The sequence below is a fragment of the Corythoichthys intestinalis genome, chromosome 1, assembly GCF_030265065.1.
Source record: "Corythoichthys intestinalis isolate RoL2023-P3 chromosome 1, ASM3026506v1, whole genome shotgun sequence".
Taxonomy (NCBI): Eukaryota; Metazoa; Chordata; class Actinopteri; order Syngnathiformes; family Syngnathidae; genus Corythoichthys; species Corythoichthys intestinalis.
The window spans coordinates 36,909,919-36,925,735 of record NC_080395.1 but is presented as its reverse complement, the minus strand read 5'-3'; the positions used below and the strand labels follow the sequence as shown (position 1 = coordinate 36,925,735).

The 15,817-nt window shown below is 38.3% G+C and overlaps 1 protein-coding gene across 4 annotated transcripts; it reads left to right on the top strand.

Moving 5' to 3' along the window:
* The first annotated feature begins 152 nt into the window (after positions 1 to 152).
* Positions 153 to 12,368, top strand: abcb10 (ATP-binding cassette, sub-family B (MDR/TAP), member 10). Of its 4 annotated transcripts, XR_009063431.1 has the most exons (16): positions 153 to 1,019; positions 2,764 to 2,970; positions 3,155 to 3,357; positions 5,783 to 5,917; positions 6,146 to 6,292; positions 8,158 to 8,293; positions 8,383 to 8,478; positions 8,567 to 8,776; positions 8,855 to 8,934; positions 9,002 to 9,182; positions 9,928 to 9,971; positions 10,186 to 10,220; positions 10,310 to 10,368; positions 10,535 to 10,762; positions 10,860 to 10,935; positions 10,998 to 12,368. XR_009063431.1 is itself a non-coding variant. In XM_057838324.1 (15 exons), the coding sequence occupies exons 1-14, from the start codon at positions 626 to 628 to the stop codon at positions 10,726 to 10,728; spliced, it is 2,121 nt and encodes a 706-aa protein (XP_057694307.1). In that variant the 5' UTR covers positions 153 to 625; the 3' UTR covers positions 10,729 to 10,762; positions 10,860 to 12,368. The 4 variants fall into 4 exon arrangements, 2 of the variants coding, with proteins under 2 accessions (XP_057694307.1, XP_057694296.1); XR_009063430.1 differs by having other exon boundaries at positions 10,535 to 10,935; XM_057838324.1 differs by having other exon boundaries at positions 10,860 to 12,368.
* Positions 12,369 to 15,817: the final 3,449 nt, after the last annotated feature.

The following is a 15,817-nucleotide window of genomic DNA, read 5'->3' as shown; positions in this document are numbered from 1 at the left end:
AGGTCAAATCTGAATCTATAATATGAGCTTTGTTTTGGACGACACAAAAACATTAAGTGATTTCTTTTAATGTAACGTACTGAAGCTATTTATAAAAATCGTCAACGTAATAATTCCCGTGCTAAACCGAAGTAATTCGTGTGATTGTTTGCTTTTGCCTGACAAAGTTTGCATACATGAGCAGCCATTGAATGTCCTGTCTTGTTGAAGGAATCTTGTAGAAGAGTGCATCAAATCGAGGTCACCTTTCCTGTTTCTTCACTGAACGCCTCTGTCTCGTGAATATCCTTGTTTGTTGTTTTACTTTACATTAACCTTAAGCCTCTAGGGCCCGGTTTGTCACGACTGTCTACAAATACTGGCACAGCAGATGACAGTGACAGGACAGGAGGGGTGTTGTTCGCCTGTCGTCGATAAGAGATAAACGTCGTGAAGCGGCTGTCAAAAACAGATAAAGACGGACTATAACGGTTCCTAAAAACTGGAAAATGTAAAAACGCGCTCATACGCTCGCTATGCTTACGTGAGACTGCTGCACGTGTGACGTATTTCATCCACCTGTAACTCCCCCACACCTAGAGGACGATATCGTTTCCCGATTAATCGTCGTGAAAACCTGACGACAATGCGACTTTTATTCCGCATGTCGAGATGTACGCACGGACTGCATTTTCACAAAATGCCACAGTCCAGGACATTGTGTTTCACCGTCTCTGCTGACCCCCGGAGGAGATTTCCTCCGACCGGGTGGAGGACCTCGTCCTCCCCGCCGACCGGCTTCCTTCTCCGATCAGTCCTGTCGTCGCTCTCCCGGAGAGATATTGCTTCACTCCGCTCAAGCAAAACACGGACACAATTTCGTACACCCGTTGCCTTTGGAAGCTCCTCGGTGCCCTCCACACCGGTATCACTGAAGGGACAGACTGACACCGAAGGCGGCCACACACCGACCAATGTGCCCCTGGAGGACGTTAAAAGAGTTTTGAGACTTGCTCACCCGGAAAGATGGAAACTATCAGGTATGGGATCGATAAAGTTCATATAAAAAGACTACTCACCCCTATTAAGTTTCAATTTTTGAAGTAATAGAATGAAACAAGACCTAAGTGAAAAACTATTTGCACCATTAATGTGATTTAAAGAGAAAATCCTATCACAGCGGAGAGAAAATAATCTAATTTAATAAATTCAAATAAAAAAAAAAGACTTGTTTATTTTTTTTATGTGCAATGTGAAGAAAAACGTAAATAAAAGCCAGTATTTCCAGGAAGTGGAAGCTGAGAACGTGCAGACATTTTATCAATGGTACATTTTTAACCAATCAAATTTCAGAATCATAAATTGCCCACCCTTCTTTGTCATGTCATTAAAACCCATAATCACATGTACCTGTACTTAAGTATCAGTGATTCTGTGCGTGGGTATAAGCAACATAACAACATTGATGTGCCCATAAGTGGTGTCATTTATTTGTGTTAAAATATTTTAACGGAGATGAAAGAATTTGGGGATTTGTATAAATACTTTGAGCAACCATGGTCATTTATAGTACACTTTCTCTTTACCGCTAAAACCCACACGACTCTATTTTTTCAGGGAGGAAATTAAATGAAATAAATTACAGAAATGGTGTGCACACTATTTTATAACAGGGACATAGCTGTGTTACGATTTAACCCATCTTATTCAATCCCATGTTAAATGAGTGTGCACCAAGGGCATAGGTTTGCATACGGAGGGTAGGGACATAACACGACCAACCTTTTAGGATGCTCAAATTGTCCCCACCAACTTTTAGGCAACCTTATACCCCCCCCCCCCACACACACACACACACACGTACATTTGATTGGCTGATGACTTCACCCACCCCCGACACACACGCTCACACAGCCCCGAGAGAAATACATGTCAACAACATGCCGCCTCCTCCGCCCTCTTCGAAGAAGAGGGATATTAGAATTTTTTTCCGACCAGCAGAAGCTCGTGTAAGTAATTTAAAAAGACGCCACTGTTGTGGAGTTAGGAACACACCACTAATTTTGCTACTGAAAGTCCGACCTGCATCACAGTTAGCATAACATTAAACTGTGAACTTGCTAACCTGAAAAACTCAAGTAGAAAGCTGCTTAGAGAAAAGTGTCATTCAATTTTTGTTTTCTACTGTTAACGTTAATTAAACTGTGAGAAATGTAGTGAACTCTGCTGGAAACTATATTTTTGGATTCCACGAGCTACCCACACTAGCGTTGCGATCAACTGGTCGATCGTGATCGACATACTAAGCACCCCTTATTTAGCATATCAATTAATTGGGTTCATATTTGTGAGAAATAGCCCTTTTGAGCAAAAAGTGTACATGCAAGTTATGCTGTCATATCGTCTCTAACTCTCTACCTATGTTGAGACCAAACCTACGCCCTTGGTTTGGACACACTACTCACTGCCATTATCTGTGGTTCTGATAAATTCTCCCCAAAAGCTCTTTTTCTGACATATTTTTACTTTCAGACAAATAGCTGAAAGTTTCATAAGTTGAATTGTAATCATTCTTTGGAACTCCTCATTAGTCCTTCCACATTGTCCCCAAATTGAAGCTGGAAAAAACAAAGCATAATGCTGGCACCACCATGTGTCAATATATGTAGTGTTGCAAGAAATGCATTTTAAAATAATGTTCAACTTTGGTTCCATTGAAACATCCTGATGAAATGTTATTTTGCAGTACAAGTGTCAGTTGATAATGTCCTTTTTCACGCATAGCTGCTGTTGGCTTCCTGACCATCTCTAGCGCTGTCACTATGTCGGCGCCGTTCCTCCTGGGCAAAGTGATCGACACAATTTATACTGCTGGAACAGATGCGGAAGCTATGGTGTCCTCCCTCACGTCGCTGTGTCTCGTGTTGACTGGTGTGTTCTTATGCGGTGGTGCAGCTAATGCCGCGAGAGTCTACCTCATGCAGATTTCAGGTGAAATTCTTAATTGAATGAATGTACAAAAATGATTCATATGTTTACTCTTCTTGTTTCACGTTATACTTTTAAACTAAGCAGCTAAGTCAGGTTTTTGTCCTTGATCTCAAATGGTAACACGTTTATTGTTAAGTTGAGGTACTTCTACAATTGACTGATATTGTTTGATGTTTTCCCGCAGGCCAACAGATTGTCCGCAACCTTCGCGCCTCTGTCTTCTCCTCCATCCTTAGACAAGAAGTAGCCTTTTTCGACAAGAACAGGACGGGCGAGCTGATCAACCGCCTCTCAGCAGATACAGCCGTAGTTGGCCGGTCAATCACAGACAATCTGTCCGACGGCCTGAGAGCTTTGGCCCAGGCGGCTGCTGGTGTCAGTATGATGGTGAGTTCATCCCTTTGGTGGATGCTCATTTATACCTTTTTAAATTAAAGGATTTTTGAGTGATAGTGAACTACTCAGAGCAGATCCCTTTTACAAAGGGAACTTGCTAAAAAGACTTCAAAAATGAACTCTGGAGCTACTTTAAACAGGCTTTTCCATGTCAAATTTAAAATGCTTTCAAATGCAGTCCAAATTCAATGGTATTTATTCTGACCTTTATTTCAAAGCGTTAAAGCTTTTATCGATTTGATATTTTAAATGTCTTATTAATCTCCATATTAGACCATTTTTAATGTCATCTGTCTGTTAATTCCAACCGAAGTTCAACTGACACAATAATAACCAAGGGTTTTATATTTAAGAAGAATAAAAACAGAAAAATGGCCACTGATAAAATATAATATCCCAATGAAACTGCTTTCTTCTGACCATAAAATCATAATTTCTTTGAATTTCCATGGAACATACACCACCACCCTAAAATGTGAACACACTTTCAAGGGCTCTTGAATAGAAAATCATGTCCAATTTTTGTACTGGTTGTGGATGTTGCTCTGTTGTGATCTTAATGTAATCAAAGGTCACAATCTAATTACCGTGGAAGCAAATCAGGATCTGCTCTTTGCTAAACACGTCACATGCTTCCTGGAAGTCTCTCTGGTGTAACAATGAAATGGTCGCATACAACCAAGAGTGTGGTGACAGTAGTTGTTGTTCTTGTGCACTACAAGGAAGTACATTATTTTTTTTCTGCCTGCTACTCGAATCTGTTGGGAAACTGGTTTGAAGTAACTCTCCACCATTGCAAGGAAATGGGTCTGAACAGTGGCAACCGCACCTTTATTGTTGAAACAAAAAAAAAACCTTAATCAAATGAAGGTTTAGTGATTTTTAACTACTGGTACATTTTTCTTATTGATACATTATTTTGCTGAGAAATGCTTTTTAGAACAGTCTATGATAAATTGAGCAGTTGAGTCTAAGAAAAGAGTATAGGCTTAGTAGCTTCACTTTGTTTGCATTGTGGTTCTTGTTTCCATACTTTCATTGCCATGGTTACTTGGGTTGCATTATATTACCTCAAAGAATGGTGCCAAGTCTTGCACAACGTTTCGTTTGAAGCAGTGTTGTTTTTGGCAGCCCCTTCAAATTTTCTTCTTAGTCTAAGTCTTTTGGACGAAAATACTTATTAGTCTGTCATATTTTAGTTATTTTAAAATGTGTTTATCTTCGTCTTATTTTGTGTTCACAAAAACTCTAAAACTAATTTTGTCTAGTTTTAGTCGCACTCAAAATGTTTTCATCTCTAAAATTCCAGTTTTTATTCCAAAAATATAGGTTTCCAACAATTCGAATGAACATTGACAGGCGAGCACAGATCGTAGCGTTCAAAAGAACAACACCAACTTCCTAGTGATAATACACTCTAATCAGCAAAACAGTACATTACTTTCACTAGCCTGAGGCTAACACGAATGCAATGCTACCGCTAAGAGTTACATTTAGTGTGTGATGATCAATCAGCACAGACCTTTATAGGCTAAAACAACATTGCATATTCTCTCTTGCCAAGAAAAGAAAAGAAATCTTACTGTGTGTTGCAAAACAAGCAATCCTGGAGAGGAGACAGCGCTGGTGAGTTGGGTGGAGGGGTGCAGCATGTCACTTGTCACACAATCAGACACTGCTACGATGCAGGCTAACTACACATAAAACATCACACATTGTAAATATGTGATGGAAACTGGGGCATTTTCATCTCGTCAGATGAAAACTGCCATTGTTTTCGTTATGTTTAAGTCTCCCAAGAGACGTTTTTAGCTTGTTTTTGTCTGGTCAATGTCATTAAAAAAAACTGTTCGTCAATGAAATATTTTCGTTATAGTCATCGTTGACGAAGACAACACTGGTTTGAAGTTAAAGAATTCTCATTTTTATGTTATAGAAGGCTATTTTACGTTGGGATAGATACTCCTTTTAGGGGATTTGTTAAGGCATAGTAAGTATGTACATTAGTGCATTGACTGATGAGTTTTTTTTTAACTTTGTGTTAGCATCTTGGTAAAATTCATTCGTTCATTTATTGATATCAGTTTTCAAATAGATTTGCTCTTATCGTACTGAGTAGTCGAACCCTTTCCCGTTTTAATAAAATTAACTTATGGTCTAATGTTTATCTTCGCACATCTTTCATACAATTGGTTTGGTAGCCTCTTGTCGTGGCATCAAAAAAAATAGAGAAAATATGAGGGGAAACTCAACTTTTGAGGCGCATTTTTCTAGATTTTTTTTTCCCCCAACTCCAAACCTTTAGACCTTAGGGGCTGTTGACTTTGGAGGTAGAATTAAACCAGGTAACAATACTCGTCCATTTCTTCTCTAAACTTATCATCCGCTGCTTTCTGCCTTTCCCTTCTTCCTGCAGTTCTACGTCTCCCCCAGCCTGGCAAGCTTCATGCTCCTGATTGTGCCCCCTTTGGCAGGAATGGCTGTGGTTTACGGCCGATATCTTCGCTCCATCTCCAAGCGTACACAGGACGCATTGGCCCAAGCTACACAGGTACACCATACAAACTCAGTCGGTTAAAGAGGGTCAGCAAGCATTTCGAAATATATTGAGAAAGAGTTTGAGTATGTGGTAATTAAGAACATTGCAAGGAAGTGTGACAAAATAAGACTCCAAAGTGGTTGCATCCACATATCCCAACACCAAACCAATTATCTCTTTTAGAATTTGTGCTCAGTCAATTTTTTTAGCATCAGTCCTAAAAATTCTGTTGGTGTACAGTTGGCAGAGGAACGAATAAGCAACATGCGGACTGTCCGAGCCTTTGGTAAAGAACTTTCTGAAGTCAACACATACACACAGAAGACTGATCAAGTCCTCAAACTGGCCAGGAGAGAGGCTGTGCTACGTGCCGCCTTCTTCGGAGTGGTAAGACTTTGAAAGAAAATTGAAAGCAATCCCACTATTGTTAAATCTTCTTTTAATCTACACTATTATAAAATGTCTACCATATGACGTTACCATGAAGTATCACCTCACTGTACTGAATACAGGCTTTCCTTAAAGTGAAAAAAAATGTTTACAAACCTTTTTTGAGCCAGGACACATATTTCACATCTCACAGTCCACCACCTTAAAAAAATGGAAACAAATGTGGGAAAATTCAATCGCGAAGTTTGTGACACTGTCATTGATTGAAATGGTAGGACGTCACCAGCCCATTGCTAACTGTCCACATAACAAGTCTGCTTTCACACCCACACCTGTGACAAAACAAAAAGCCTTTACTACTTAGGCATGTGCCTGTATGATATTCTGACGGTATGATAACCTTAAGCCAAAATATCACGTTTTCACGGTATTGCAATTACAACTCTAAAATGTGCTACTTTGAGATACCTGGGTTTAAATAAATAAATAAATAAACTTTTTTCCATTGAACAGGGTTGATAGCTTTCAAAACATTAGCAAATTGGGAACATATGATTAATGTTTAAATAAATTTGAAAAATAACAAAATATTCTAAATAAAATTAAAATAGATGCAGTCCTTTAGGTGAGCCTAAACCCACAGCCACAGCTCGACATTATTACCATCAGAGCAAAACATTGAATTATTTTCCCTAAAAAGAATGTGTGTAGGACTCGTATCATGTTTACATTATACAAACACTGTCTCTCTCAATACAGTTGCCAGAGAGAGGAAAACACCACGTCTTACCACCGCTAGACACACTAAACACGTTGGGAGTTAACTCTCGTAGCTGGTGGGAAACATTCATGACAGTGTTCACTAACTTAACTTTGTATAAATGCAAAATATTATTGGAGGTATTGCTTCCTTGACAGCCACCCTCTGCAAACATGTTTTACATGGTCAGTTGGCCCTCCTCTAGGCTGCGGCCGTCTGTAACATTTCTGAAGCCAAAGTATTCCAATACCTGCGATTTCGTTTTCTTCGATGAGGAAAAAAGTTATGGAGTTTTCCCCTCCTCCAGCCATCGTGTAGCACAGCTGACTCACTGACGCTGAGCAACAAGCGGTGGCAGAGGGTTGAGCCTTACAGCTGCAAGCGAGGGATTTCTCCATGCATTTTTGGGACATAAAAAATAGCTATTACCTTAGTGCTGGTATGATGGAATTTTTTTGCTGTTTTGAAACCTTGACACTTTCATACCACTTTATACCTTGAAACGATTAATCAGCACAATTCTACTACTTAATAAAAGGAAATAACTGTGGTGATGTTACCTTTCTATACTCATTGTCATAGATCTTTGAACCTCAAGTGAAGCAATTAATGATACTTTCAATCCTGCGGCACCATAATGCTGCACCGGTTGAGGGGTGGAGTTTTGCTACACTTCTCAAACATTTTAGCATTCCAAACTTTAAAGTTTGATTAATTTTCAACAATAAAACTTTGTTGTTCATGTGTTTTTAAAAAATCCAGGGGGCGTAAGGACAGAACACAGAATTGGATTAGATTTCCGTGTGAATATGAACACCAGGAATAAATGTTTAATCAGAATTTCAAGAGTTAGGGGGAAAAAATCTTATAAATACCATCCAGAGTATTGTCTTTCACTGCACATCTCTAACTAATGCATCTTACTGTATCTTTGCATGCTTGATCACATCTGATCCATTATTTTACATATCTTAAGCTAAACTATCTCAATATGTCCAGTTTTATTGTTCATCGAATAAAAAATTGCGATGTGTTTTTTCTCACAACAATGAAGCTTCTAAAAGATATCAAACAAACCATAGGTGTGTGTGATATGTTGCAGACTGGTCTCAGTGGTAACATCATGATTCTGTCAGTGTTGTACAAAGGAGGCCTTCTAATGGCAAGCCACCATATGACTGTGGGAGAACTCTCCTCATTCCTTATGTACACCTTCTGGGTTGGCATCAGTATTGCAGGTAGCAACCATTCTACTCAACTACATCATGCTCATTGATGCTCCACTTATTCTAGCCTGTATTCATGTTTCATTTTGTGTGATGTGCAGGTATGAGTACTTTCTACTCAGAACTGATGAAGGGCTTTGGCGCAGGAACGAGACTGTGGGAGCTGCTGGACAGAAAACCTGAGTTCCCTCTTAATGGTGAGTTGCCCCACACTTGAGTAGGAGACACTGTTGTTACGATATATAAAACTTAAACATTGACTCATGAAATCATTATTCTCCACAGAGGGTCAAGTTCTTCCTCCAGAGCAACTAAAGGGCCGCTTGGAGTTCCGTGACGTCTCCTTTGCCTACCCGACGCGTAAAGATGCCCCCATCTTCAATGAACTCAATCTTCTGGTGCCAGCCGGAACAATCATGGCTGTCGTGGGACCAAGCGGATCTGGAAAATCAACTCTAGTGTCTCTGTTGCTCAGGCTGTATGACTGCGACTCAGGTAAGGCTTGCTTGTTGTACTCTTCTACTACTGAATTGTATCAAGAGGGTTTGGGCTCAGTTTTGACATCTCCTCCAGGCATCATCACTGTTGACGGCCATGACATCAGGGACTTGAATCCCTACTGGCTCAGAAGTCACATCGGAACTGTCAGCCAGGTTGAAATAAAGTTCACAAAGCACATCTTTGAGAGAAAGCAGTTTCTCACAAGTTCTTATTTCTCAGGAACCAGTACTGTTCTCCTGCTCTGTTAGAGACAACATAGCATACGGTGCTACAGACCCTGATGCCGTGACCACAGAGGATATCTACAACGCAGCCCGAGTTGCAAACGCATACGATTTCATCCAGGCTTTTCCTAAAGGCTTTGACACTGTGGTGGGGGAAAAAGGAGTGCTGCTCTCAGGTGAGCGTCAAGTGTGACCATGTGGACCAATAACTCTTATAAACTCACTGGGCTGTCTATGAAATGTTCTTTTAAGGCAGTGCTTCTCAAATATTTTCCATTACGTCTCCTAGATAGGAAGAGGAAAATATTGTTAAAACCGTAACCCTTTATAGGGCAAGTGGCTATTTTTTGTAATTACATAACAATAACACTCTAAAGTGGATTTAACAGACACAAATGACATGTTTTTCACTTTTTTTCCCCCAAAGTATAATTTAAAAAAATAACTTTTATTATATATGTATATATTTTAATAAACCGTTTTTAAGCACTTCAAATGTAATAAATATGATAAGTTTTAAACATGTTACTGTCCTACCGAATTATTTTTAAACAAGTTTTGAATGCTTCATTGTGTGAGTCCACTCAAATCCGCTCAAGCTGCTCACTTACACACAATGAGTTGCTACAGCAACTGTTTAACAAGTTAAATGATTGACGAATGCGGCGCTCTGAAGTTCGCGTCTCTGGCTAGATTAAACCCAAACGTCTGTCAATCATCGTTACCTTTAATAAGCAACTCCAGTGCACTGCCTGACCAACAAAGAGCAGGGAGAGGGAGACTACACGATCGGCTCGGGACAGCTCATCTGTATTTTTTTTTTTTTTTAATTGGAAAAAAAATATCCACGATGGACTGAGGGCACGAGGTTTGAAGCGCGAAGTAGCGAGGGATCACAGTATTCTTAATTTTTTGTTGCAGGTGGTCAGAAGCAAAGAATAGCTATCGCGAGAGCACTTCTAAAGGTCAGTAAAGCACCCAAAGTTTTAAGAATGAGCATTCACCTCTTAGAGATTTCTTTGGGCAGCTTGTATGTAATTTTTCTAGAATTTTAACTCACACGAAAAAGTATGGGGGGGACTAATGGGCCATTTACTGGAAGCAATGAATTTCTTCCACAGTTGCTGCTCTTGACATAAAAACGAGTGCTCATTCAACTTCTAATTTTTCTGTCATCAGAATCCTAGGATCCTGCTTTTGGATGAGGCCACCAGGTATGACAGAATGTTTTGACAAATTATTTCAGTTGCTAAACAGTTATCTAGAATGGAATATTTTATTCCCTGCAACTTCTCTTTTTCAGCGCACTGGATGCTGAGAATGAGTTCTTGGTGCAGGAGGCTTTGGAGCGACTCATGGAAGGTGAATCCCATTTGTATTTTTTCATAAATTCAACAATATGTTGGCATTTTACCATGAAATCCACATTTTAGTAATAATGTTTTTATGAAGTCATGATATTTTTGTATCGGAGACACTTTAGTAGAATGGCTACCATCATCCTTCATTATTTTCTTCTCTCCGACAGGGAGGACGGTCGTCATTATCGCTCACCGCCTTTCCACCATCCAGAACGCCAATGCTGTCGCAGTTCTGGACCAGCATCGTGTCGCAGAATGCGGCCAACATACAGAGTTGCTGGGAAACAGACAGGGACTCTTTCGAAAACTGATGGAGAAACAAGCTTTTCTCCAGGAAGAGCAGAAACGCGCAATGAGCTAATTCCCAGAGAATAGATGACAAATGAGAAAACCAGGTGAGATAATCGCTTGGGTGGACTATGCCTAATGAACCTGAAGAATTGACAGTTTACTTCCTTACCTTTTGTCTTTAAAATGTTATTCCTTCCTAAGAAAATGCTAAGAGACACTTCTAATACTGGGGATGCTTGTGGTTTTAAAACACTGATGCCATGGATGTATAATTCAGGTATATTACAATATATGTAAATGTGTGTATGCACTGTGTAAATAACCTTTTTTCAATACCAGAGGAATGCTGTCGTCTGCCAGCACACTGATTTCTTAGAACCGAAGTAAAGAAAGAAGACATTATTATTAAGACATTCTAAGAAATGCTACATGTGTATTTGTTCTTCTTGTTTTAGCAAACGAATTAACTTGAAGCTCACACAGAGCCTTTTTAGAGTTAGAGGTGAAATGAAGCAGCTATATCTATGATATTAAAATATAGAACACTATTATTTTTTTTAAATGAGCATATATGATCCCTGAAACATGCTTTTCTCTAGTACATTTCTATATTATTACAAGTGCCAACTGTGTTTGTATTGAGATGTAATTGAGTTATTTTGCTACAGCGATTCGTATATTTACACACTGAAGACAACGATCATTGTGATTGTCATTTAACCGGTGCGTGTTTCAAATATGCTGTCTGGTTATGACTGATAGACATTGCAATGCTTTCCATCTCTGGTTTCGTGATTATTGTCACGTGCATTACAAGCATGTTTATTAGTTCATGATATTTCTGTTCACCTTAGTTTTTGTGCATCTTTAGAGGATTATTTTCACATAAATTATACAACTTTCAGTGGTGTATGGAAATTGAGGTTCTAATATAATGAATCATAAAATACATACTTTACCTCGAAGATTTAAGGGTTTTTTGCAAAAATACCTCTAATACAAAGGAAACATTTTTAATCATATCACAATTCAGTCATGTTTACCCTTCAAGAAACTATAATTGTACATTTTGAATCAGCTTTTTTCCAAAGTTTCTGTATCCCAGCCTATGACAATCATGCTAATAAGTTTCTTGACTAAATATTTTTGCTTTACATGCACACATGACTACTGCACAAGAGGGTACGTAGCACACTGTTTAGCATTAAGTTGATGAAAAACATTATATTAGTGACTTTTCACTCATGTTGGCATGTGTTTAGGCTCATAAAGGAACAAATATTTTATGTAAATGTTAATATAAAGATGTCACATGCTTAATCTTTACTTGGACTGGTGTGATTATGTACAGTACTGTAGAGTCAGATTATTTTTTAATTGTTTTCTAAATTACAAAACTTTCTCCGATGTTTTTTTAACCACAGAACTACAAATCGAAAATATAGAGGTGAGAGACACAAATATTTATTTAATATTACATTATGTAGTTGTCAGACATCTACTCGGATCTATTGTTATACAAAAAAAATCTAATCCTTTGAAATAACTTCAGTTAAAATTAATTTCCAACAGTAGAAAAATTGTGGTGCTTCAAAACGTATTTTGATAAATGTACCATTTCCATATGTACGTGTCATGGGTTTCTAAATGGTCTCTGCTGCACTTGATCATAATTTGCTAAATTATTATAGTTTTGTGTAAACAAATAAAGTGGAATATGTGTAAATTTGATGTTTGTGTTCATTTTTAAACAGCGCTCTTCCAGTTTTGGTGTGAGCGTGTGTGCAGTGCATCAGCTTGTCACCTGATGGTGGACTTGCTCTCGCGGCAACATGAGCCTGATACACACAAATGCTGTTTTCAGAAAGTGTTTACAGGGTGCCCATGGTCAGGATGTGTTCTACACTTAAGTCACTGAAGTTTGTGATGTAGTGAACCATAACATGTCCGGAAGCCCCCAATGGTCTCAATCTGAATGGCATGCACTGCTGCATTTGTATCATACAAATTCTATGCAGTTGAACCTTTGTATATAATGTACTAGTACATATAATCTATAATATGTTCTTTTAGACATGAGTTTTATGCAATAAAAAAATAGTATAGCCCGTGGACTAAATATATAGTTACAACAAATTTGAATATCATGAACAACCTTTTCAATAGCTTCATTCAAAAATTGAAACGCATTAAATACAAAGATTGGTACTAGTACAGGAATGAAGTAAATTACCGTAAATAAAGTATGATTTTTTAATAGAAAGGTTCTGTATCTTGATATGTGACAGTGATTCACAATGCATAGTGCTGTGGTAAATTTGTGTGCTATGAGAAATTCCCAGATTTCACTTTATTAATAATTAATTCTGTATGTCCAACTTTCAAAGTCAGCGAGGGATAGTGACGGCAAGAACGTTTTTAGGTTTATCAGAAAAGATCTGTGATTGGTGTTTTTCAATTTTCCCTATATTATATATGCAGATAACATACAGTACCCCATACTGTCACATTTCAAACTAGAGAACCTCTCTATGAAAAAAAAAAATATTAGAAAATCATGCAAACTGTTATGTCCATAAAAATAAACATTTCCATTATAATCCATTTTTAGGAATTTTTTTTTATTGGCCTCTAAAACATTTAATATTTTAACTACCTAAAGATAAACATACGTTGAGATAAATGTTCGGAGAAATATAAGATTAATTAAAAAATTCTTGTTGCATAATCCTGCTTGCAGTTTGTTCCACGAACATTTTTCCTCCCACATGGTATCCTAACTACAGTAAAAATCCTTACAAAATAGAGTGTAGTTCCAGCACCCACAACAACTGTTTGTCTCCTCTTGTACTCTCTTTTTCTCCCCATGAGTTTACAGGCTAACAAACCTCACAAAAACACCCAATAAGTCCGTCAGCTGGCATCGTCACATATCCACTGTCACACAACACTTCTTCTCCCAGACACCTGCTACACACACACACACCCTTTCACCTCCTCAGCGTTCCTCCACCCTCGCCTGGTGTCTCCTCCCCCTCGCCCCTTCTGACCTTCTCCCTCCCCTCTCTGGCGGAACCGACAACTGCCTGACCATTTACATTTTAGGGCCTTTTGCAGGCGCGCTCATCGAAAATGGCACACGATCAGTGCATTAAAGTAACTCAGTCCCTTGCTATCCCCCTCCCAGAGTACATTCATGCACACTCACTACTTTCAATGGGCACCCGAGGAGGCGTCTCCGTATTTTCACACGTCCTACTTTCCAAAAATCCCTGGAGCATTTTTTCAGCCTACTGCCATGCCCTCTTCCGGGTCTCGTTTTTCCTGGAATATTAGTTGAGAATACACCAATGGCCACTGACCATTTATTTTTACCTTCATAGCTGCTTGTGTGCTACCTTTTTGACATTTGCTGCTAAAAACACTCTTCTGTCGAATCATGTTTACATATTGAAATGAATGAAAATTTTCAACCAATAAAACACACACCCTAAAATTCATGTTTATGTTAAAAAGAACAGTAGCACTCAGTATTGTACATAAGCATACAGTAATAGGATAGTTAAATAGATTGTAAAGTATTTGTTTTATAAAACCTAGTACAGATTTGTTGATGAAACACAAGAGACAGTTGCAAACAAAGTTCTGTATTAGTTGTTTTTTTTGGGGTTTTTTTTTTTGCAGAGGATAAAGAATACATGCCAGTGATTATTGGTGAGCCATTCCTTCATATTTTGGGGATAATTTGGAATCATTTACATATCAACTCTCCCCTCAGATAATTTCACTGGAAGGTTTACATACTTTCGTTGTGTTTGAGTGTGCTATCTGAAGTTTTCAGGTTGTCAGCTGCTAAACGCAAAGTGAACGTAGGCAGTCTATTTAATCAAAAAAAGGATGAACTTTTGAAAGCCAAACACTTGGGCCTCATCCTAGGACAGTTTTATTGTCTGGAGGCACCTCAAAATAAGAAAAAAATACTTTGCCATTTCTATTTGGATTTCAAATATATTTGCAGCTTTGTAAAGCACAAATAAGGATGGCCGAAAAGTAATTTAAATAGAAGTAGTTTAAAAGTTTGTAATTAGTATGACATTGTAGCTAGTTTCGCGAGCCATCTATGGTATTCTGAATTCAGTGATAAGGTTTAGTCGTTTTTCATATGACAAGTTATGTGGTTTGATTAGCTAAGAGACTTACCATTTTCTTTAGGTTCTCATTTTAAACTTTAAAATCTTTTTTGAAGAATTGTTGATTACACACATACACAAACACTTTTTAAAATGTCCAATGACGGTTGAAATTCATAAACTGTGTCCATACAAAGTCTCAGTACCATTATAAATTATCCATCTCAGTGTAGACAATCCACTAAAGCATCAATTTGCTGCTTATATAATGGCAAGGTCATGAAAGGTGAAAATGTTAGTGCTTTTATTACACACAGGCTTAAGACGCTATTGTGCTAACTATTCTAACTGAATTCCGAACATACATTTGATGACATTTGAGATTTGATGACTATTTCCGTTCCATTACCAAGTGCTTATCGTTGCTGTCTTTTCTATATCGGTCTATTGTATGAGTAAACTCTACAAGCCGTGCATCACTTATTTTTTTAAATATATTTTTTTCCCTCCTTTACTAGCCAAATTCTGATTGGTTCAATTTCACTTCTGTCTATGGTCGCACTCCTTCCTTCCCAAGTCCCAGGAGTTTATTTTAACCTTCTTGGCCACTCCTCTTCCACTCCTTGTGGCCCCTCATAGGGCACTCACACCTGCCAACACACACATATGTGTGCTCTGCATGTACACACTGTATTCCCTTTACAGCCTTCCTTTATGCACACGCACAAGGTGGAGTGCAGTAGAGTTAAAATTAATCTAACTGCTCCTGTGATGGAGACAGATAAAGTTCCCTTCCATGTTTATTCAATTACTCTCAGATTTGATAATGCCGCCAGTGGCTATTATAGCAGATTTGAACATGTTAATGATAACACATTTCCATTAAGGCATACTGTTATGGATTATTGCACTTGCACATCAATTGATTACGGATAAACAATTAGTCACTGGAGCAAATCAATTCATGCTCTGAGTCTGACCAATATGCATTAATTGATATGCACAGTCAATGGAAGCAAAGAGGTGCAA